The sequence below is a fragment of the Spermophilus citellus genome (genome assembly GCF_964194105.1).
Source record: "Spermophilus citellus genome assembly, chromosome: 6".
In the NCBI taxonomy this organism is placed as follows: Eukaryota; Metazoa; Chordata; class Mammalia; order Rodentia; family Sciuridae; genus Spermophilus; species Spermophilus citellus.
The window spans coordinates 132,141,782-132,166,267 of NC_138187.1; the positions used below are offsets into that span (position 1 = coordinate 132,141,782).

The window sequence follows — 24,486 nt, forward strand, 5'->3', positions numbered from 1 at the left end:
TTAACTTAAGACATTATAGTTGTAACTGTCCAAGAGTGACACACAAGGCCTCTGGTATAAAAGCAACATCCCAAAACAGATAACTTTAAGAGGACATAAGAGCAACAGTGTGAGGGTGGAAGGAAGTGGAAATGTCTGTTGACAAAAAAGTACTTACTGTTAAAACACAAAAATGCCTTTGGGTAAGAAATTAAATGTGCTGCTAACTCTCATGTGTTATAATGACAATGCCAATTTTCAATAAAGCATTTGCCCAATTACAGAACTGCTCTGAGAAAAGAATTGCTTTGACAACACTATTTGGCCCTTTTAAGGGCCTTGACCTTTCTACCTGAAGAAATGGGGGAAGTTCTACTAGCTGTGCTGTGCAACCAGAGAGCACTTAATGAAGACCCTAAGTGGGAGTAACGACTACCTGCAAGTGAGGTGGCTTCATGATTTCAGATAGGCTACCAAGAAACATAAATCACTCCTTTATACAGATATGACTATTTCTAACATTTTCAATCATTCAAAAGGCTACTGGAGGTTCAGTAAATCTAAAAGGTAGGTTTACTGCAATAATTTTAACAAAGCCCCATACGCCAATAATAGCATTACATGAAATTGCACATTCATTACATCAAAAGACTTCAAAATGCTTATTTCACATCCTCCCACAGGAGGGGAGATTTGGTGTTGTCTATAAATGAATATAGCAAAGACAATAAGGAGAGCTTTGCCAACACAAATGACATCTCAAAACAGTAAGGAAAAATTGTCCCCAAATTCGGTCTAGGAAACCACTTTCACAACTGTCTCAGATACTCATTTCCAGTTTGGCCTTAGGATGCTCAATATTTCCCCTCCTATGCTAAACTATAGCTCATTTACTCACAAATCAGAAAATCCAGCAAAGTAAACTCACCATTCTCTATGGCAGTGCAAAATTCCAAACATTTGTAAACACTGTACATTTTAATTTTGGCACAGGGAGAGCGTGCAGGTTCTTTTAAGTGTAGATTTTTAAATACAGCTAGTTCTTTATCTACAACCACTTGTAGCAAAGGCAGCATCAGTTTTGACATGGTATGTGTGCATGTACCTATACACTCAGCATGGGAAGGATCATCAAAAATGTTCTTTATAAGTCTTAACAATTTAGGCACAAAATGGGTTAAACAGAAAACAAAAAATTCACAGTATATAAAGCCACATACTTTCAGAGGTTCACATAGCTCTGTGGAAACAAAATCCAAACAGGTGGTCAGCAAGTTTCCTCTTTTCTGAAGTATACCAAGAGGTGTCATTACAACAGCTTTATAGAACCCAAAAACATTCATCAACTTCTTATTAATTACTTTTCAAAGGAGCCAACGTGGCATTGAATTGACATACTCAAAAAGCTGTCACAAGGATCTTTACCTTTAAATATAAACTCATCCAGGAGTTGGGTTGTGGCTCAGTGGCAGAGCGCTTGTCTCGCACATGTGAGGCACTGGGTTTGATCCTCAGCACCACAATAAAAAATAAACAATTGTGCAATTATGTCCATGTATAACTAAAAAAAAAAAATAAAAATAAAGAACTCATCCAAACTAAGGAACATTCTACATATTACATACATCTAAATATACACAAATTATAACTAGACCCCAACATTATCTCAAAAACTTGGCAGTGATTCAATCTTAAATTACACAAGTCTATGGCAGTTTGAAGGATGGATGACCTCTACTGTTTCAGCCTACGATCAGACATGATATGATATCTTCAGATGGACTATAAAGAAATAGTAATACCAGCTTAAAAACTTGGCATAGATTATCAGAGTCTGATTAAGCACTCAAAGAAAAAATCAGATGCTGTGATTTCATTAATGTCTTATGGCATTGTGCAGCAGAAAACACTAAACTCCACTGATATTTATTTTAAAAGCTCCTTCCTAATAATCAAGATTAGTGATTTTGTAATTGAATGCCCAAGACGACATTTGAAAAGTGAAAGGGGAGAGATGGTGACAAACCAGAAGTAGGATGCTGAAAGATAAGGGAAAACTGGTGCTACCTCCAGAAAAACAGAGGCTACGTCCCCACAGACACAACTAAAAGATGAAGGGTCTACCTTTTAGTTAACTCTAAAAGATTTCACAAACTATACCCTTGCTTTAGAGGCAATGAAAAAACAAAATCATAAATAAATTAAGATAGTTTAGTTTTCTGCAGGTAAACAGGAAGTTTGGCTCAAACACAGACCCCTAACACTGCAAAACAAAAACTAAAGAAAATGAAAACACACCTTGGATTCTGTAAGCAAAGTATTTGGTGCTGGGGTTTGGGGGAGTGGAGAAGGCAGTGAAAACCCCAGCTGAGGAAAAGGAAGGAAACTGAGTGAGTGGACTCAGGAGTAAGTCTTGAGTATGAATGTACCAAAATTAGCATAATAAATATACAAACATAAATAAATGTGTAGTTCTTCTCTCATTTAAGTCTTAAAAAATGGAGAGCTATCAAACTACTTCAAAGTATAGAGGGAGGGACAGAGATGAAATTTTCTAAAATTTTACAACATTCACGATGTTCTAACAAAACATTTAGTAAGTAAGCTTTACTTATTAGGGGGAAAACTAACATCCCTAAATGCAGAGACCGCACCACACTTGAGCTTCAGTTCCCAGGAAAAAGCAATACCTAGAGAAAATGGTTCAGAGTCCCTCTGTTACCTTACTTTTCTCACAGAGGGAGCAGTTTTCTGATTTCGCTAAGCCCGACATTTACCAGGTCTTTCTTTTGGGAGAAATGTTAAAAATCTTTATTCTAAAGTCTCATTTTGGCTGTAAATCAGAGTCTCTAAAAACATTAGAAGATATATATTTTAAGGTTATTACTTGTCCCAAATTCAACAAGTACCACTCTTTAAAATATTTACCAAAAGTTAACTTTTAAGATTTGCTAGTCGTGAGACTTGGACTCTAGTAACCCCCAATCACCAGCTTTATCATTTGGCTTCATGTGCAAAGTAAGAGGGACTGAATACATCAGTCTTAAAATTCAGAAACTGTGGCTAAAGTGATACAGTGCTCACCTAGCATGTGTGAGGCACTGGGTTTAATCTTCAGCACCACATAAAAATAAAAAAAATTGTGCCCACAATTTTAATTTCTTAAAAAATTTTAAGAAAACTTCCCTTCTAGAAACTAATATGATAAAGGGATCTTGTGCTGCCTACTTCCTGTTTTGGACCTACAAGAACAGGAAATAAAAGCCCTCCTGGGGCAGGGCCTCCACAGAGTACTCTAGAAAACTTGAATCATTTCAAGTCTCCAAGAATATTTGTTTAAATGGCCCAGACCTCAGAGCTCCCATCTCTGGGAATTTGGGCACTTTAATAAGTAACCAGGTGATTTTTTTGGTCCCCAAGTTCATTTACAAAATGATGTATTCCTATCCCTGAGGATACATCAAGATTTTACTGTGTATGATGATGTATGTATGGTAATAAGGAAATCAACTTGAAAATCTTCAGTGTCTACATGTATTGTCCTAAACCTGATGTGACTTAAGGTGACTAAAGAGAATTATAGATATTCATTTTTCTTGAACTACTTCCCTTTTTACAATTGTCATACTCCCTAATTCTCTCACGCCAATCTTACTTTAGGTCTTTGCCCTGAGGTATGAACAACTCCAGAGGTACAAAGAGACTAAAAAAACCCTGGAAGGCTCCTAAGAGAAAATGAATACAAGAAAGCAAAGCAAGGGGAGCTTTGGTTAAAAAATTTTGTGCCTTTTCTTTTTAAAAACTAATCACCGAGGGCTAGGGATATAGCTCAGTTGGTAGAGTGCTTGTCTTGGATGCACAAAGCCCTGGTTCAATCCCCAGCACCACAGGGAAACAAAAAAAGACACAATTTATCACTGAGAAGGCTGTGCCAGATATACGCTCATATATTTATCTGAACTACAACATTTTCTGACTCAAAGTTTCATGTGATTTGGCTCATCTATCTTAAAATGATGATAGAATTTGCCAGTTCATGTGACAGTACTTTCCTATAAATTTAATCTGCTAAATTTATAGCTCCAAAACTTTGACAAAAATATTTCTAAAGTGTACATATAATATACAATATACTAAGATGGTAGGTATACCCTTTGTAATTTTAAATTTTAAAAATTGAGATCTCATATTAAAAATGTGCAAAAGGAAAACTATTCTGGGAGAGAACAATGAAATGGTTAAAGGACTGTCTCAAAAGTAAATATTTTGCAGTGAGAGGAGTATCCTACAACATGTTTAGAGTGGTGATGACCATTTTGTGTGTGTGTGTGTGTGTGTGTGTGATGCTGGGGACTGAACACAAGGCTTTGTGCAATTACTGATTTTTAAAACTCATCCAAAGGGAACATTTCATTATGTAATTATATCTAGATTTTTTTAATGTGCAAAAATTTATCTACTCTTTCTCAAAATTATTTTAAGGGTGTGTTAGCCAAATATTTAATAACCACTGCACCTAGTTTAAGTGATGTGCAGTGGCACATGCCTATAAACCTAACTACTTAGAAAACTTAAGGCAGGAGGATCATGAGCTGGAGGCCAGCCTGGGCAACACAATGAGATCTTGTCTCTTTTAGAACTAAAGGGGAGGGAAAGGGGAGAATGGAAGGACAGCAGAATAAAATAGACATTATTATTGCTGTGGGAATATACGTGATTGCATAACCAATGTAATTCTGCAACCTGTACACTCAGAAAAATGAGAAATTAGATTCCATTTGGTTCAAATGTATGCTGTCAAGATCATTGTACTTGTGTTTAAAACTGAGTGGCAGAGCACATGCTTGAGGCCCTGGGTTCAAACCATAGCACTGCAAAACAAAACAAAAACACTTTCTTCTAATTTTTCTGAACTAGACAGCCTGACTATAAAGTGATTCACGGCACTTCATAATTTACCTAATCAGATTATTTGTTTTTTCATCGTTAATCCTAGTATTTTTCTAATAACTACCTTGAATTTTGACTCCAGAACAACATTAAATAGAAGGCTAGGGAATAAAATTTTAAAAAGGGTTAATCTTCAAATAATCTGATACGTGAATGAATGAATATCTATGTTTATACTGGTAACTGTTCCCTCCCAGATCTTCACCTTTGGAGGGAGAATTAAGTGACTTTTATGTATCTATTCACATTAATGAAGCCCCCAAACTGATCATCTAGCTCTAAAATACTCATTCTTAAGTTCCATATAAGCTTCAAAGCAAAAACAATCCAAAACACAGATGTTTACATGTACAAATGAACACATAAAATGGATTACAATTAGCAGAGACAGTCAATACTGATGTTTCCATACGTGACCTGGTGCTCCTAATTAATATTTCTTTGCAATTGATTCAATTATGCTATAAAAACCTTAATAACTAATTGAATCTCTTTCTTGCAAATAGGACATGAAGCCCCAGCCTTCTTTAGTCTTCTGGCACAGGGAAAACAAGTCGTAAGATGGCTTGTCCTTCCATGAATAATATTCCCGTCTCGTGGTCTTTTCTCACACAAGCTACATGGCTTCAAGATATTCTGGCAATCCTCCATATTTTCTACATCTGTTCTCTGCTCAGAGACGTTATCTGATTGTTCTCCCATACTTGAGATGGTCTCTTGGCTTTCAGAACTGTGAGCCAAATCCAAGAATTCCACTGAGCCGCAGGGATTTAAAAGTTTAGAATTTCCTTCCTTTATAGATACATCTTTAGGTCTAACAACTGGAGCTGAAACAGTTCTTCGGCAATCAGGGACATCAATTCCTTCACTTTCCTTCTTTTCGGGCACGGCAGTGATGTCAGATGTGGAGAGAGAATGTGTTAATTTAGAACAATCTGAATACCAATCCTTCCTCAAGGCCCAGCAGCGGAAACAGTACCTCTTGCTTGGAGAATTAAATTTCTTGCATTCAGTACACTGCCACTCATCCTATAAAGACAAATACAGCCAATTAATACTCAGTAGTGAACGTGAGGCTGAGGAAAAGGGAAGGAAAGCTAAATTCTTGACATCTCACTAAGTTAATGATAGATGAAGAAGTCAAGACACACCAGTGGTCCAGCCTAGAATTTGAATAAATTCTACAGCCACATGAAAGAAAGTCTTTGGAAATTTTACACTTAGGATACTCAAAGCTGCCATTTTCAGGAGCTGGGGGTTTAGTTCAGTTGGTAGAGTGCTTGCCTCACATGCACAAGGCCCTGGGTTCAATCCCTAGCACCAAACCCCACCCCCCCAAAAACAAACAAAAAAAAAACCAACAAAACAACAGCAACAAAACAACAACCAAAAAAAAAACCCTGCCATTTTCAAGTCAAAATTTGATATAGCTATTTTTTTTAATATTTATTTTTCAGTTTTCGGTGGACACAACAACTTTATTCTATTTGTATGTGGTACTTCATTAGCCAGGGCAACTAAGTGAGACCCTGTCACCAAATAAAAACAGCTGAGGATATAGTTCAGAGATAAAGCAATCCTGGATTCAATCCCTGGTACTTCGGAAGGGTGGCTAGTAAAGGGCAGAGGGAGGTGTTTCTTCAACAAAGTGTACTGCTGGGATTAAAGATGTGGCCAGTACAAAACAGCTTTTACTGGACATTCATACCTCAGAGGTAACTTCTACATCAGTATCATCACTTAAGGACTTAGAGTCCTCAAGGTCATCATTTTTCCCCACTTCAATCACCTGTGAAGGCAAAAAACATCTCATTAATAAGGTTTATCTGTTATAGGTAAGGCTATTACCTGAAAGCAAGACAAAATAGCTTCAATTTAAAACTACATTCTGCCTCCATCACTAGCACTTTTAAAAGGGAGCTAGCTAGGGCTGAGGATGTGGCTCAAGCGGTAGCGCGCTCGCCTGGCATGCAGCGCGGCCCGGGTTTGATCCTCAGCACCACATACAAACAAAGATGTTGTGTCCGCCGAGAACTAAAAAATAAATATTAAAAGGGAGCTAGCTTGAATGAGACCAAAAACATGGTTCAGCACACACCCAGCTGACATTTTAGTAGCAAATGATTGAAAAGGCCCTCAGAAGAGTTACCAAATATCTTCTACATTTATAAGGGAAGTGTCCAAATTTATAACTACAGAAAATAAATAACATCAAGAGTAAAACAGTTACAAAATACTAAAAATAGAAATCGATCTTGGGAATCTAGGTAGACTCAAAGAATGAAAACAAAGCCATTTAAAATTTTATTCTTCACAGTGAAGAATAAAATTAAGCTGAGCATGGTGGTACACGCCTGTTAATCCTAGCAACAAGGGAGGCAGAGGCAGGAAGATCACAATCTCATGCCAGCCTCAGCCACTTAGGAAGACCCTGCCTCTAAGTAAGTAGATACATTGATAGGAAGGAAGGATTGGGAACATAGTTCAGTGGTAAAGCAACCCTGGTTCAATTCCCAGTACCAAAACAGAACCAAAATAAAGCTATGCGATCTTCTGGTTGCCTTGCCAAAAAAAAAAAAAATCTTCTGGTTGCCTTGCCAAAAAAAAAAAAAAAGGAAAAAAAAGTTAAGAAATGTGGGGAATATCTACTTAAAACCTTAGTTTTGTGGTCCAGTAAATAGAACAAAAACAATTAGGAAAACAACTAGGAACCTCTACATAACTTTCTCAAAAAAATTCAAGCCCAACTCTCTATGTCAAATGTTTTCTTTTCATGCTAGCCACTGACATTCCTTTTAATGCTATCTATAACTAGTCTAAGAGAACCCAAGCATCTATCTATAGTGAACAACCAAGTCCAATAAAAATCTCAGAAATGAATGGTGACATGGAATTCAGGCATGGGTTGTGCCTCTCCTCCCACATATTTATTTAATGAATGTTTAATGAAAATCTTCTGTAGGGTGAACACTAGATCTGCTGCCCAATTTCTTTTGAGACTTATGCTGCCAGTGTCACTTCATTTTAATGTGTTCACACCATTTATAACACTCCTCTCTTCTCCCATTTTAACTCTAAAATAGGTATGAAAAATTCTCTATCTTACCATTTAGTTATAAAATGATCATGAAAGCTATGAATATTTCTAAGATACCAGTATTTCTTCTCATACAGGAGCAAATACTGAGACAATTTAGAAGCTTGTCTTGTTAGCACAGCAGGATTTCTTTTCCTTTAGTGCATTACGGCTATACGTAATAGTTGGGTTCATTGATAAAATCATACATGCATGGAATTTAATTTACTTCATTTTAATCCCCAATGCCTGCCCCTTCTCTTGATCGCCCCCTCCCCCTATTCTTTTTCTACTCTACTTATCTTCCTTTCATTAATTTTTTTCTAAATTGGTGCTTTATAGATATACTTAAAGATGGACAAAGGAGAATTTCTAGGAGAAAACTTCATAATGAGAAACTAGATAAGCAACAGGATAAAGAATAGCTTATTGCTTTTAATTAGGTAGGGGCTTCACCATGAAACTTTATCTTAACTTCTGGAATAACTTATTATGAACCTTAAAATTGGATATAGGGAAACATTAAAAACTAAAAAGGGACAAGTGTGTGAGAAATTTGTTGTACGAACAGATAACAGCGACCTAAAGAGATCATGCTATGAACACATAAAAACAATCAACATTAAATTTTTCCAGAACGTACCTTTTTGTCACTCACTTTCCCTACTTCTTCACTTGCTTGTTCAGTATCAGCAGCTTCAACTTTTATTCCAACACCTAACTGCTCTGAAACTGACTCATTTAAAAACCACAAATCATCTGTAGTATCTGAAACAATGGCAGTACCTATATCCTAATAGAGAAAAACAAACATGAACTTCTATAATCAGTGTTTATCAGAAAATGTTGAATAGAAATGAACCAAAAACTTAGTATCTTCACATTACATCTCCAGAGAACATCTCACCTTTCCTCAACAGAAGTGTATACATTCAACACATATCTAGCTGACACCTACTGTGGATAAACAAATTCATGGATATAAGTGTATATGGCAAGGAATTTTCTACTTTAATAGTAAATCAGGTATAATATTCAATAAATAGTACCAAAGAGTTTAAGGATTAAGGACCCAAAGTTACTTAACTTAATAGAATTCATTGACACTTGTTTCTACAAGTGGCCCTCTGGGATTTGTAAAATCATTCCATTAATTCTGACATATTCTTTCCTTTAATGGACAATGCTTCCTGAAGAAATACTAATGGTAACCTAAAACCTATTACATTGCCCTTGCTACATGTCCATTCATTTATTCAAAAACTACTCAATAAACGCCTGTTACGTACCAGACACTGTTCTATGTGCTAAGTAAGGGAACAGAGCGGTGAATATTACATCTCAGTGAGAGTAAACAGATAATTAAATACATATATAAGATACTGAATTGGATAATAATTGCATATATAAGATGCAATGGAGAATATAAACTAAGGTGAGGAACCAGAGTATCTTGAGAAGGAGACAATTAGGGATGGTTTGGCAGGGCTACCACTTAAAACTGCACAACTACAAAAAAAAAAAAAAAAAAAGGTAAATGTATCCCAGTGGAAATGTTCAACATGACAGCCTTGGTGACCAGGGATAATTATAAGGAAATTCCATTTGCGGTAAGTCCTAAATCATGAGAAGGCAATGAAAGAATTTGGGGGAAGACAGTTCAGAAAGAGGAAAAAAATAAGCCTGGTATATCTGGAATGTACACAAAGAATGACAGATGAGGAAAACCAGACAGTTCAGTTACGGCTATGGAAAGGATCCTAGAATTTATTCTACTTGCTTCCTGAAGCCGCTGAAGAATTATACATGCAATTATATGTGTAACTTATCCTTTAAAAAATTTACTCTTTGAGTGGGGTGCAGTGGTTCACACCTGTAATCCCAGTGACTTAGGAGGCTGAGACAGGGATAAGAAGTTCAAGGTCAGCCTCCACAACTTAGCAAGATCCTGTCTCAACATAAAATAAAAAGGTCTGGGGGCCAAGGTTGTGGCTCAGTGGTAGAGCACTTGCCTAGCATATGTGAGGCACTGCATTTGATTCCCAGCACCACATAAAAATAAAATAAAGGTATTGTGTCCATCTACAACAACAACAAAATTTTAATTAAAAAAAAAAGGACTGGAAATGTAGTTCAGTGGTAGAGTACCCCCTGGGTTCAATCACTGGCACAAAAATTTACTCTTGAGAAAAAATTATCTATTAGACAAACAAGAACAACAACATTTGTGGTGTGAGGTGGCTACCATATCTGTGTGAGAAAGAATGATGACTTGAATTAATTTATGACAGTGGGACAGTAAAAAGTGGTTAGTGAGGTTCTGTATATGTTTTGGATAAAGAGTTAATAACTATGAATGTGGTCTATGACAGAGAAAATCAGTATGTCCTTGTGTTTGGCAGGAATAATTGGGTAGTAGTAGATTTATGAAAAAGGGAAAGCTCAGGAAAGTTTAATAAAACTAAAAAATCAAGAGTTCATTTACATATCAGATCCAAAGGGGGAGATGTTAAATAAAGAGTGCAATATGAAAGTTGGGCATTTAGGGGAGAGGTCAGGGCTAGAGATATAAATGTGGGCATCATATACATATAGACAGTATTTAAAGTCAAAGGAAAAAAAATAATTCTCAAGACAATGCAACTTATGGTCAAGAGTAACCAAGAATGTTACTCTTAAAAAAAAAAAAGTTCCCTTTCAAACATGAAATTTACCTGATTTGTCTGTAAATCAGTTGAGCCATTACTTCTAGGTGTATAGTTGTTTCTCAAGTTTCCTAAAAACCACCAAGGCAGGCCAGCTACATCCCACTCCTCAAACCCAAGGTCCAACCTAGATGTCTCATCTTGGCTTAAATTTATCAAGTCTTCATCTATAGAAATTAAATAGAAAGAATAACTATGTATACAACATTTTAAGAACTCACAGTCTCCTCAGAATACTAACAATCTCTTTATAAGATAGGTAAAAAGAAATTCCTATTCTTAATTAGAACCAGAAATCAATTATTTGTCTTAGTGGCAGAACCCAAATTGCTTCCTGTTTAGGCTTTATTAGCTAGTAATGATAATAGAAGTAGATGATCATTTATGAAGGAATCTAAATCTCAAAAACTATTTGAACAGTGGTATCATTCTAAAAAGATTTCTAAACCACCACATACTGGCATTTTAAACATTCACATCACTGTAATAGACTTGCTCTAGTCCACGGTGCCTGGTAATGGCTCAATCTACAGGACTGCAAAATCGTTGACAACACAGTGGCCTAACCCATGAGATCAAAATGGGCAATCACAGGGTAGTTAAAGCAGTCATACTGTTATCACACACTTTGAGGCAGTTCTCAAAAATTCATATGCTTTTGTAGATAACAACCATTTATTAACAGTGAACTCTAGTTGTCAAATATACACATACATTAAGTCCTTTCTGGATTGGTAGACTCTTACTGGAATTAAGCATTCAGAAACACCACAAGTATTAAGGCCCATGTATTTCACATAAAAGATCTTGTATTGTACATGTGAACTACACTCAAGGCAATTATTACTGTAAATCTGCTGTTATCACATGAAATTCTTTCCCATCCTCTAGGATTTTGTTCTAATTCATTCTTTGCCTACTTTCTGACTCTTTTCAACCTACCTCATACACTAGGCCTGCCAAAGGCAATCAGAGGTCCTTAAATGTGCTGAGCTCTATAGGGGTGTAAGAATTTCTGCAAAAAATTAGTCTCTTGATCCTTTATCTACTTACAAAATAAGTCAACCCTGCTTATCATAGGCATATGGGTGGCATCTTTCTATTTATTCGCTGATTAAATGATCAGAAGTCAAATTTCTGATGAAGTCATAAGTATCCTTATTTATTCAAGCTCTATTACTGTTAAGGAAATGGAAATTTTCCCATTAAAAATTCCGTCCATGGGTTGGGGTTTAGCTCCAGTGGTAAGAATGCTTGCCTTTCATGTATGAAGAAGACCAGGGCTTGATTCCTAATACCATTAAAAAAAAAAAAAAAAAAAAACCCTCACCCTATCTATAGATCTCTCTTAAAATCCTAAACTATTTATTCCCAAATTTCCATCACAAACTTCATATTGTGACTTGAATTAATGGTTCTTTTATTTTGTTATTCTTTTAGTTTACTTACTGTTTTATATATAGGAGCTACCAAGGCAGATGAATTGATGTATGCAAAATATTCATCAGTAGCAAACCAATCAATAAGCAACTATTTTCTAATCTTCTCCAAGGCATCCTAGCTAACAGAAGATCTTACACTACTGCAGTAATCCCAGGTTACTAAAAGAGCACTAGATCACCTTTAAAGTTAACAATGGTTGAAAAGGATTTTTAGAAAAAAATGAAAAATATGACATATGCCCCTCCTAGTTCACATGAATTACTTTTTTGAGTTCTCTTATCTTCAAGTTTCTATGATGGTCCTAATTACAGCTAGTGCTTAAGATATCCAGATACCTTTTCTAAAAAATAATTACCCCTCCACAAAAAAAAAATGTGTGTGTGCGGGGGGGTGCGAGCAGGAGAAGGAAGTCTTAATCCAAAACTTACCTTCTCTAGAATTTCTGCATTTATGCTCTGAGGTAGGCAGTGCGGGAATATCACCCTCTTCAATTCTTTTCCTGGAATTAGAACTTTCCTCTGCACTTTGCTGAAAGAAGGGAAAGATGTCTATCAGTATAGTAGAAATGACTGAGACCAGGGGATGTAGCAGTTCCATTCTGGCTCACCAGTGTGTGCAACACAATGGGTTATGCACAAGATCTCTACAAGTCACAACAGTCATCCAGTAAAGCAACACAACACCTCTCTTCAACCCATTATGAGCAAAGATACGAGAATCCCAAACCTGGGAGTGGGGGACAATGACCTCTGCAAAAAGGTCAAAACTGTTTTTTAAGAGTATTTACCTGTACACTATCTAAGAGTATATGATCTGTATAAAGCTGCTAGCCTAGGGGCTGGGGTTGTGGCTCAGAGATAGAGTGCTCGCCTAGCACATGCGAGGCCCTGGGTTCGATCCTCAGCAACACATAAAAATAAATAAATAAAGGTACTGTGTCCAACTACAACTAAAAAAAAAAGCCACTAGGCCTACCACAAAATTAGGCATATTTCAGACAGTATATGAAACTCTCACCATTTACCAATGATTTTAAAACTTCCCCAGGTTTGAGGAAACTTTAGGAAATGGCCTAACATGAACTTAATTGCAACAACCCTGTTAAAATTTTTAATAAAGCAGTTTTCTCAAACACCTATATACACAAATACATATACAATCCTTCACAAACGCACAGGCACACACAAACCCAAAGACAACGCAACTGGAAGAACTGAAGATCAGAAGTGCTACATCCCAAAGAAAGATTCAGAGACTGGAACTCTGTTATGGGCAGAACAGAGAAGGTTCACTCTGTCCCTGGTCTGTGAATTCCCAAGGACCTTTCTTATTAAATTCTTACCACATTTGGGGAAAGGCCTTGGGAGTCCAAGATCCACAGGTACAGAGAAGGGGCCACTCTGTACAACAAAAGAAGTCACCGTGTGGTGATTTTACCTTCGGTTGGTCTTGACTTGGAATATCCAAACTGTGATCCTGTGCGAGAGCGAGAGTCTGAGCAGCATCTGGATAGCAAGTAAAACAAAAGGAAAACCTTCCCTGGTAATAACCATTCTTTCCACACAAAAAGGACCTCAGCAAACAACCCTAAAGCCAGGTTTGAGCCCTACAGATATACTTCACTGTTCTGGCTGGACAAGGCTCTCAATTGAAAGAAATAACCAGCACTGATAAAAAAAATGACAAAGACCAGCCTGGCATGGTGGTACAGGTCTATAATCCCAGCTACTTGCAAGGCTGAGGCAAGAGAATTGCAAGTTTGAGGCCAGCTTAGGCAACTTCCTGAGACCTCACTTCAAAATAAAATGTGTAAAATAATAAACTATAGTTCAGTGATACAGTACTGGCCTAGCATGCATGAGGCCCTGGGTTTAATCCCCAGTACTGAAAAATAAAAATAACAAAGACCAAGATAGGCCACATTCAAAATAATACCAAAATATATCTGGGGATAAGTGAAAAATTACTAAAAATGACAAGCTTTCAATTTTTATATGAAAAGTAGCCCCAATCAAGAAATAAGAGTATTTTTATCATCTCTTCCTTTACTACCTAATTTGCCTAACTTCAAACAGCAACAAAAAATGTTTTTTAAATTTGGTTTTTTTAAGAGTCAGATTATAAAATCTGAAAAACGTAGACTTTCTCCCACTTGCTTTTAAAACAATAGCATCTTCAAGCAAACTGATCTAAGTGTCAGTGATGATTTATAATTTAAGTTTCTATTACCTGAATATATATTGGATTTTTTTAAACAAAAACTTAATTTTCCCAAATTATTACAAACATTTCCTAAGAAAGGAGATGAAAGAGACAAGTTTTTCAAGGCTACTAAAAAAAAAAAAAAAAAAAAAAAAAGAAAAAGAAAAGAAAAATAAAAGATTATCCTAGATGAGAGAAATTCTGAAATTCTTAGATATTGCATTAGCCTAAGAGAGAAATATATTCCAAAGACTTAAATATTTTTCAAGCAGAACAGATGATAAAACCTTGGCTACAGAAAAGAAAATTTAGTAACCCGATTCATTCATTATATGAAGCTGTAGCTAATGGAAATGCATCCAAATAAATCAATAGATTTTACCAGCCACTACCAGGTCCAGAGACAAGATATTTACAGAAAATATCATCCTCATCTAATCAAGACTGCCAGAGGGGAAAAAAAATCCAGATTCTACAACTGGTCTGACAATTCAGTTGTTTCGTGCAATGCAAACATCTTCAAAACTGTAATATAAAGAACTTTATTCCTAGAAGTGTTTTTATATAAGCTAAGTGATGATACTAAAGTTCTGACTACAGTGGCCCTCCAAGCAGTTTGACTAACATATACAATGCAAGCGAAACAGTTCCTACAAAGCAATTATATTACTGTCACTTAGGCTGAAACAACTAGAAGCAAAAAACCAAACAAAAAAAAATCTGGGAAAGTCACGTGTAAAAAGAAATTTTAAAATAAATAAAGTTTTCAATCCCCAGTATTACAAAAATAAATCATACATACACACAGTTTGTCATATCTATTTCATTATGTTAGAATACTCGGGGAAACTTAAATGATTTAAAAAGAACCACCCTCACAGGGTTGGGGTTGTAGTTCAGTGACAGAGCACTTGCCTAGCATGTGAGAGGCACTAGGTTAGATTCACATACACAAATAAACAAAATAAAGGTCCACCAAGAAGTAAAAAAAAAAAAAAAAAAAAAAATTGCTTTAAAAAGTGGCATTTTCAAAATAAAGGTCTAGGGCTGGGGTTGTGGCTCAGTAGTAGAGCACTTGCCTAGCATGTGTGAGACATTGGTTCGAGTCTCAGTACTGCATATAAATAAATAAAGTCCATTGACAACCCCCAAAATAATAATAACTTAAAAAAAAATAAAGGTCTAACCCAACCCAATTGCAAAGGTGTAAAATAGTTATATGACAAGCATTCTGATGTGTCTTTTCAAGTAAAACACACGCAATTCAATTTATGAAAATTAATGGAGATGGCCAATGACGAGCACGAATGCAAGAGCTAATCAGAGAAGATAATCAAAATAATGGGGGGGGGCCTGAGGTTGTAGCTCAGTGGTAGTTCTTGCCTCCCACATGTGAGGCACTGGGTTTGATCCTCAGCACCACATTAAAAAAAATAAAGGTATTGTGTCCATCTACAACTTAAAAAAAAAAAATTATGTGCAATTTCCAGGTTTTTATTATTGCATGATGGTTTTATAGACAATGTTAGACAATCTGGGAGTATATGACAACTCTGTATCATACTTTTGCAAATGTTAAAGTCTGAAATTTTTTCAAAATGACAAGTTAAATAACGAATAAAAGTGTTTTAAATTAATGTTCAGGGAGAAAAAAAAATGTGTCCAAAAAAATGGGTGGAGGGTCAAATTGTTAGAAACAAGGGTTAAAGAGACATCAATATGTGGCATAATGGGCAGAGAAAGAACTTGCTTGTCAGAAATCTCTGCTCTATCATTACCAGTAATGTCTAATATTGAGCAAATCACTCATTCTACACAGACACACAAAAAAACAAAGCCTGTTTCTTTAATTCTAGACCCTCCTCACAGGGTTGTTACATAAATTGAAGTGTTTGTTATAGAAATGTTCTTTATGATGACATATTAAATTCTTCAGAGAAAGTACCAAAAAAAATGAGGGGAGAAAAGGTGAAATTATACTCACTCAATATTTCAGACTTAGATCAATGAGGAAAAAACACTAAAAAGTAGATCAGCAACTTAAAAAATTTTTCTATATACTTCCAGCCATTAATGACTATGACAAGAAAGCCGTATGATTTCACAAATCGCTGATATTCAATAAAGTCGCCATCACTTGCAAGACTTCTCAGAAACTTAGAGCTACATCTCTAAATGGGTGAAGTGAGCAAATGGCTCAATGAAATAAACAGGCTTCAAAAGTCAATAAGTTCAAAATCATGTTGCAATGAGAGCAAAACCTCTTTTCCTAACTTTAAAGCATAAATCAATATTGGAAATTGATTCTTTCCGATCTATTTACTTTAGCAAACATAGCCAATTTAAAGAGATTATTTTGAGCTTTCTTCAAAGAACAAAGCTACCTACAATCTAATTTGAAACTCACAAAATGGCTTCATATAGGAGTGGAGGGGAGGAATTGTCATTATTTGGAAATGACAGTGTTACATTTCAGCTGTATCCAGTTTATTCACCCATGTCTATCATACCACTACTTTGGAGTCTTCAGATTCCAAGGCCAGTTTCCTGAACATACCTAATAAATTCAAAGGACTGTATTTAAAAGGTCTAGAATAGGGGCTGGGGATGTGGCTCAAGTGGTAGCGCGCTCGCCTGGCATGCGTGCGGCCCGGGTTCGATCCTCAGCACCACATACCAACAAAGATGTTGTGTCCGCCAAGAACTAAAAAATAAATATTAAAAATTCTCTCTTTCTCTCTCTCTCTCTCTCCTCTCTCACTCTCTCTTAAAAAAAAAAAAAAAAGGTCTAGAATCAAGCAAAGGCTTAGACAAACTGGCATTCAGAAAACAGATTACTCAAATCATTAGGTGAATGGTTTCAGGGGACCTTTATAATAAATGGATCAGATTGACAACACGTAAGCCCACAGACCTTACATGACTGATGTAATCAGACGACAGTACAAAGCACCACCTAGGAAGAACTCTTGACAAAAAACTTAAACTTGAATGTATTCAAGCACTACTAGCATAGGAAAAATAGAAAGGCTGAAGAAACAAGTTAAACAATCACAAGGATACAATCTCCAACTCCTGAGTATAGGAAATTCTACAGGATAAATGATCCATTTCTTTAATAAATCAATGACATGGAAACAAAACAAGTGTTCTGTACCACAGTAGGGTGTCTATAGTTAATAATTTATTATGTATTTCAAAAATAGAAGAGAGGATTTTTTAATACTTCCAACACAAAGAAATGATAAATGTTTGAGGTGATATGTACTGATTTGATCATTGCATATTGTATACATGTGTCAAAATATATTATACACCACAAATACAATTATGTATAATTGTATCTCATGAAAATGTAAGTTTTTTAAAAAGTTGTCATTAAATAAAGGTAAAATCAAAATCAAACCAAACACACAAAAAAGGAGGATTAAGTTTTATGGATTAAAGAAATATGAGATGTATCAACCAAATGCAATGTGTGGACTTTGTTTGAATCCTGATTTGAACAAGCCAAAAATAAAAGATAAGTGCTAGGGATATAGCTCAATGGTAGGTAGAGTGTTTGCCTAGCAGGGTTGTGAGGTTTGATCCCTAGTGAAAATAAAATTAAATTTTTAAAACTGTAAAATTTTGAGATAATGGTGAAATAAAACAATAACTAGCATATGAAATAGGATTATGGAATAATTATTAATTTTGTTGGGTATAATAATGATGGATATATGTTTGAAGGAAAAATGTCCTTATCTGTTAGAGATTTTTAAGTTATGTCTAAATGTAGCACGCATGACAAAATGTTAATAACTGCCAAGTCTATGTAGGCATCTGCCTAATTCTCAGTATGTTTGAAATTTTTCACAGTGAAAAGTTAAATAATATAGTAATAACATTCTGTAAAACAGACAGTATCCCCAGTCATACAAAAGACTGCATTCCATTTCTATTTCCATCCTCTTGCTTTCCCATAATTTGCCCCTTTGAACTCAAAGCTGTAATATAGACTGAAGAAATATGTGACATACCTGTAGTAGCAGTGGTTAAAGTGACAAGATTCTTTCTTAGCATATCATAGAGAGGGCTGTAAAAGAGATAAAATAAAAAAATTAATAACTCTAAATGCCACTTTTAAGATACTGGTCATGGGCTGGGACTGTGGCTCAGTGGCAGAGTGCTTGCCTTGAATATATGAGGCAATGGGTTCAATCCTCAGCACCACATTAAAAATAAATAAATAAGTAAAGGTATTGTGTCCATCTAAAACTAAAAAAAAAAAAAACCATTTCAGTGGTTTTCCATTATATAACACATGTATCTCTGATGTCACCCCCCAACTTTCCCTATTAAGTATAGAGAAAGAGAATCCTTTTCCCAGAACTGCTTAATTTAAAAAAAAAAAAAAAAATCACTTTTAAGGTCTGGGGTTGCAGCTATGGTTAGAGCACTTGCCTAGCATGTGTCAGGCACTGGGTTTGAGCCTCAGCATCACATAAAAATAAAGGTATTGTGTTCATCTACAACTAAAAATATTTTAAATAAATAAGCTATATTAAATGTTAAGATATAAATGTCCAGGTTCTTGTGACTACTTTGCCCCCCCATTAAAAAACTGATTAGGGCTGGGCACTCTGGCCCACACCTGTAATCCCAGCTACTCAGGAGGCTGAGGCAGGAAGATTCCAAGTTCAAAGCCTGCCTCGGCAATTTTGGCAAGAATGTAAGCAATTCAGTAAGACCCTGTTCTCTAAATTTGAAAAAAAAAAGGGGGGGGGGGCTGGGGATGTGGCTCAGTGGTTAAGTGCCCCTGGATTCAATCCCCACCCCAGTACCAAAAAAACTGATTAGTTTTTGGTTTAAAAAAAAATGATTAGTTTCCAGTTACAGTGGCGCATACCTGAGGCCGAGGCAGGAGGATTACAAGACTAAGGCCAGCCTCAGCAACTTAGCAAAGCCCTAAGCAAGACCCTGTCTCGAAATCAAAAATTATAAAGACTGGGGATGTAGCTTAGTGGTAAAGTGACCCTGGCTTAAAAGACAAAAACAAAACACAAACAAAAAACACTTACTTACATTTTATGTCATTAGCTCACAGTTACCCAAGTTGGGACATTTCCTTCATTTTAATTGAGGGGTGAAGGTGGAAAAAAGTCTTACGAACTTAAGAAAATGAGCTAGAAGAAAGTAGTCTTTACTAAGCCACAAAGAAAAGTGAACAATGGTTTCTCAATGACTGACCAGCTTGACCTAATGCAATACTCCCCATGCAAGAGGAGAAAGTCACACAAAGATCATCTTATCTCTACTATGATTCTGCCTAGGCTCACCATCAACCTCAAATTGTCCTGCAATTCTACATTTTTTTGATCTGGCTCCTATTTTTCATCTTTGATCTTTCCTCCTATTTCTAATAATTACTTCATAAAATCCTAAACTAGCTACATCAAACTATCTCCTACCTGCATGATATCCAATCTGAAGCTCTCCTTCAACTATCCCCTCTGACTGTGTTGTTTAGTTCTCAGCTTAAATTTCACTTCCTCAGGGAAACACTAATATTCTAAAATTCCACCCACTCCTAACTTTATGTACTTCTTTTCTGTATCGTATCTATAATGCAATTTTACCACATATTAGTGTGATTATTTGATTAAAATGGGAAAGACCATTTATTCTTAAAGCTCTAAAAATCAAGACTGTGTTGCTCACTACTATATTCCCAGTGCCTAGCAAACGTATGCCAACCCCTAAATATCTGTTGAGTAAACGAATTAATCATCGATAACCCAAGAAGAATAAGCACTCAAAAAGATACACAATCCCTAACTCTTTCTACCTTGGATCTTTCACGGAGAAGCTCTGACGTCCCAGTAGTTCTCCCAAAAGATCTCCACCACAATAAACCATATGCTGCTCCTGTTGATCATAAAGCTGCTTCACCATTATATACTGGCCTAGATAGTGCATTACCTGCGTGGGAATAAAATAACATGAAAGAATCTGCTGGACTACTACCTAAAACAAAAATTATAAAAAGTAGATAAGGAAGTATGCTAAAGAAAGAGAACATATTTATAAGATTGTCAGTGCTTGTACACTGGCAATATAAAAGGGGTCCTACAACAGGATAGTTGTTCCCAAGTACTAAGTACATCCACTCATTATCTTTCTGGCCATCAACAGACTCAGACTTTTTAGCACAGAAATGTGCTCATCCAGGGCTGGGGATGTTGCTCAAGCAGAGCGCGCTCGCCTGGCATGCAAGCGGTGCTGGGTTTGATCCTCAGCACCACATACAAATAAAGATGTTGTGTCTGCCGACAACTAAAAAATAAATATTAAATTCTCTCTCTTAAAAAAAAAAAAAAAAAAAGAATACACTAGGATTTGTATTCTTTAAAAAAAAAAAGTGCTCATCCAACAGTGAGAAAAGTGATGAATCTACTTAATATCCCCTCAAAAATGTTCTCACTAGTTCAAATGAAAATGTCTGTTCTATTATTAAAAGCAATAAGCTTTAAATCTGCCTGGACCATAAAAATATTTCCTAAATCTCAGGGGCATATAAACAACTAGGCTTCTGCTAAGTTCACTTTTTTCTTTCTGGCACATGTAACAGTGTTTAAGAAGCTAATAAGCAATGTATCTGCACAAAATAGAATCTAGGTATTTAACAAATAAATACTTATGTCTATCTGAGTTTCTTTTCCCCCCACAGAATTCACAAAATGGAAAAGAACAAGTTCATGATTCAAAACCTGAACATTATATTTTAAAATGCAGATGAAGCATTTCCTCTAACTTTTATTATGTCATCTAGGTTGGAACATTTTGTCAATGGACCTGTCTGCATTTTAGGATAAAACTAATGAAGCTTATTGAAAATAAATGTTTTCTAAAGGTAGCAGACAAGAAAAAAAAAATTTTTTAACTTAATAATTGGTTGTCATAGATCACAAACTAAAAAAATCTTTTATTTCTTATTTTTTATTTTTTTATGTGGTGTTGGGGATTGAACCCAGGGCCTTGTGCATGCGAGGCAAGCACTCTACCAACTGAACTATATCCCCAGCCCAGCTATCTTTAGATTCCAACTTCTTAGAAATTATTAAATATCTGTATAGAACTTTTCTAACATAATCCTTACTATATTGAAGCAATGATGCTCCTAATAACATCCCCAAATACATATTAATGGATTAACTGAAATCTCATATCTAATCTATTATGGGAAAATAAGATGGAGAAAAGCACCTACTTAAAGAAACAGGAGGAAGTTCTTTATATCCATCCAACTTTCCCGAAAAAATAAACTAACCTAAGTATATAAACAGGATCTCCTAAAACACTACTCTGAATTTATATATAATACTCTCATTAAATCATCTGCCTCAACATACAAATTGAGAAACATGATTTAATAATAAAAAATCAGAGAATTCCCCTTTAGGATCAAGATAGGGTCATGGTTCATAAAAGCTTATCATATAAACATAGGCAAATCTGCTTCACAAATAAAGAAGATGGCATAATTCAGCAGAACAACTTTAATGATATAAAAAAAATTCAGACTTTAGTAACAGGAGTCTTATATATAAGGATTCTAAACATACAAATTCACATATTATATAAAGATCTGAAATGCCTCCAGATTCATTTCTTTGAGAGGCATATTATAGCTCAGGAGCACAGCATTACTAACATATATGGAGTTTTTCAAGGAAAAAAAAAAACCACACTTCATAATTTTATTTCCTCTCTTTAGGAAAAGTCAGATATCTACCCTTCTAAATGCAAACAGTTCCAACAGATTAACATTTTAATATTGGGTCTTTTCCACTTAAGGAATTGAATTTGTCTTTGTTTCTTTAAAAAAAAAAAAAAACAACTTCAGAAGCTAAATAAGTTATTTAAATGCATAAATGTTTAAAATAACTCAGTTCTCAGAAGAGTATCTGACACATTTATAATGAAACACTACTATAAATTCCTGCTTAGCAGCATATCTTGTAAATCATATGTCATTTTCTTAAATCTGTACATGTTTTGCTTATTAACTCTGAGATCAATGAATTCATGGTTAATCTATTTAAAAGATACTTCAAAATGAATTCTAAAGAAAATATGAAGTTCAACTTAACAGTTTTAAAGACAAAACAGCAAAAATTACCTCCCTCTGGTACCCCAGAGTAGAACTCTCTTATCTCTGATTTCAGAACTATTTACTGGATGTTCCTATTCAACTGTTCTTAAAAACTGAGAATTTTCATTGATGTCTTACCTCTTTAACAGTGAACATTTCACCTTCTGCACCTGCTGCCTGCAAAATCTTCAAAAGTGGCAATTTTGGTCGCACCTGATGTAAACATGAAATAAATTTGCTATTTACATTTCAATTATATTGGTCTGAAATCCTATGGAACAAGCAAATTTCTTTAAATACTTTCTTTTTTTAAACAAACTCTGGAAGACACTTATCACTTAATAATGTACAATCTGCTCTGTATAAATCCTAATCAGTGAATGCAGCTATGTTTATGTTCTTCAATTCAATTTCCTAAAAATTTAAAGAAAAACAGGAATGCCCAATAACGACTCACCTTACTGACTCGTTCTGGAGAGATCCTGCAAGCACTATCAGATGTTGAACACTGGGCAGAGGTGGAATATGATGTCATTTTGACTGAAGAAACTGCAGTCTGTTGATAAAACTAAAAGGAAATGTATATATAGAAAACTGTCTTCAGCACTAAAAAAAAAAGTCAAAGAAAGTAAATAAAAAGACACATGTAGGGCTGGGGTTGTGGCTCAGAGGTAGAGCACTTGCCTAGCATGCCTGAGGCACTGTGTTCGATACTCAGCACGACATAAAAAATTAAAAAAATAATAATAATAAAATATTGTGTCCACCTATAACTAAAAAATATTTTTTTAAAAAGACACATGTAACGCAGATATCTATCAGAGCATTCTAAATGAATGTAATTTACTCATGCTGAGGTTCTCTGTATCTTCCAATCATTTTCTAGTTCAGATCCTGCAAAAACTTAAAAAGTTTAACTGAGACTAAAAACCATCTATGTCTTCAGGTGAAGCATGAAAAAGAAACAGGTTTGGGCATGCTCCAACCTCCATACTGATGTAAATAAGTAAATTGTTTTAGCTGAAAGTCATTTACAATTATTACTTCCTCGAAGGATATCAAGTTCCTTTCTCCTGGTGATGTGAAGACCCTCTCTGGAAGACAGATGTAAAGCTGGAGAATTGCCAAGATAAGATTCCAAGCATTTCAAGGAAAATCTCAGCAACATGTTGGAACATGTCTCATTGAATAAAGTGAGAGTCAACATTTTCAGTATCAGCTTCTGAGGGCTGAAGATATAGCTCAGTTAGTGTTGTGCTTGCCTCCATGCACAAAACCCTGGGTTTGATCCCCAGCACTACAAAAAAAAAAAAAAAAAAAAAAAAAAAAAAAAAAGCTTCTGAATGCACCAAACCTAAAAGGAGCATAGCCACTAGACACTTAAAAATGGGTTAAACTGGGCTGGGGTTGTGGCTCAGTGGTAGGGAACTTGCCTACCACGTGTGAGGCACTGGGTTCGATTCTCAGCACCGTTATAAAAAAAGTTCACTGGCAACTAAAAAAAAAATAAAAATGAGTTAAACCAAGATAGACATATATCAGAGAAAAATGCAGCATGAACTGAAATTTAAAATTGTTCACTCTCTACTTCTTTAAAAAAAAACTATACAGAAGGAAAATAAATATTTAAATTAACTGCTTGAGTTTACCTTCAGGTTTTTAAAAATAGATGGAACTCAATTAGTGAAATTTGTGACTTACAAGTCACATGGGGAAAAGGGTGAAAGGAACTTAGAAAAACAAACAAATGCACTGGCTGAAGCTAACAAAATCCCTTATTCTTCAGAGAAAGCTAAATTATAACAAAGTAATTCCTCTCTGCCCCATTATAAGAGGGAGTCAAACAGGATATAAACACAACTTAAATCCTTAAATCTTTTAAAACTGGCTTTTAATTTGTACTTCAAACCCTACAATATAAAAATCACTTGATCTCCTCAAACCTACCAGTTCTGCAGTCTTCCCCCTCTCAGTAAATGGCTATTCCAGCCTTC

The 24,486-nt window shown here is 35.4% G+C and overlaps 1 protein-coding gene across 17 annotated transcripts in view; it reads right to left on the reverse strand.

Annotated features, from left to right (window-relative positions):
- Positions 1–998: 998 nt before the first annotated feature.
- Positions 999–24,486, reverse strand: part of MDM4 (MDM4 regulator of p53) — a 31,095-nt gene continuing 7,607 nt past the window's right edge. For 2 of the 17 annotated variants that reach the window (XM_081298859.1, XM_081298864.1), the window contains exons 2-11: positions 22,950–23,060; positions 22,631–22,705; positions 20,186–20,319; positions 18,378–18,433; positions 13,591–13,658; positions 12,582–12,681; positions 10,720–10,877; positions 8,649–8,798; positions 6,638–6,718; positions 999–5,958 (exon numbers count right to left, since the gene is read on the reverse strand). In XM_081298859.1, the coding sequence (XP_081154985.1) occupies positions 5,386–5,958; positions 6,638–6,718; positions 8,649–8,798; positions 10,720–10,877; positions 12,582–12,681; positions 13,591–13,658; positions 18,378–18,433; positions 20,186–20,319; positions 22,631–22,705; positions 22,950–23,027 (1,473 nt within the window). In that variant the 5' untranslated portion in view covers positions 23,028–23,060 and the 3' untranslated portion in view covers positions 999–5,385. Of the gene's footprint in view, positions 5,959–6,637; positions 6,719–8,648; positions 8,799–8,912; positions 8,963–9,686; positions 9,903–10,719; positions 10,878–12,581; positions 12,682–13,515; positions 14,485–18,377; positions 18,434–20,185; positions 20,320–22,630; positions 22,706–22,949; positions 23,099–24,486 lie in introns of those variants that run through there. The other 15 variants (XM_081298863.1, XM_081298865.1, XR_014022595.1 and 12 more) reach the window with 15 other exon arrangements.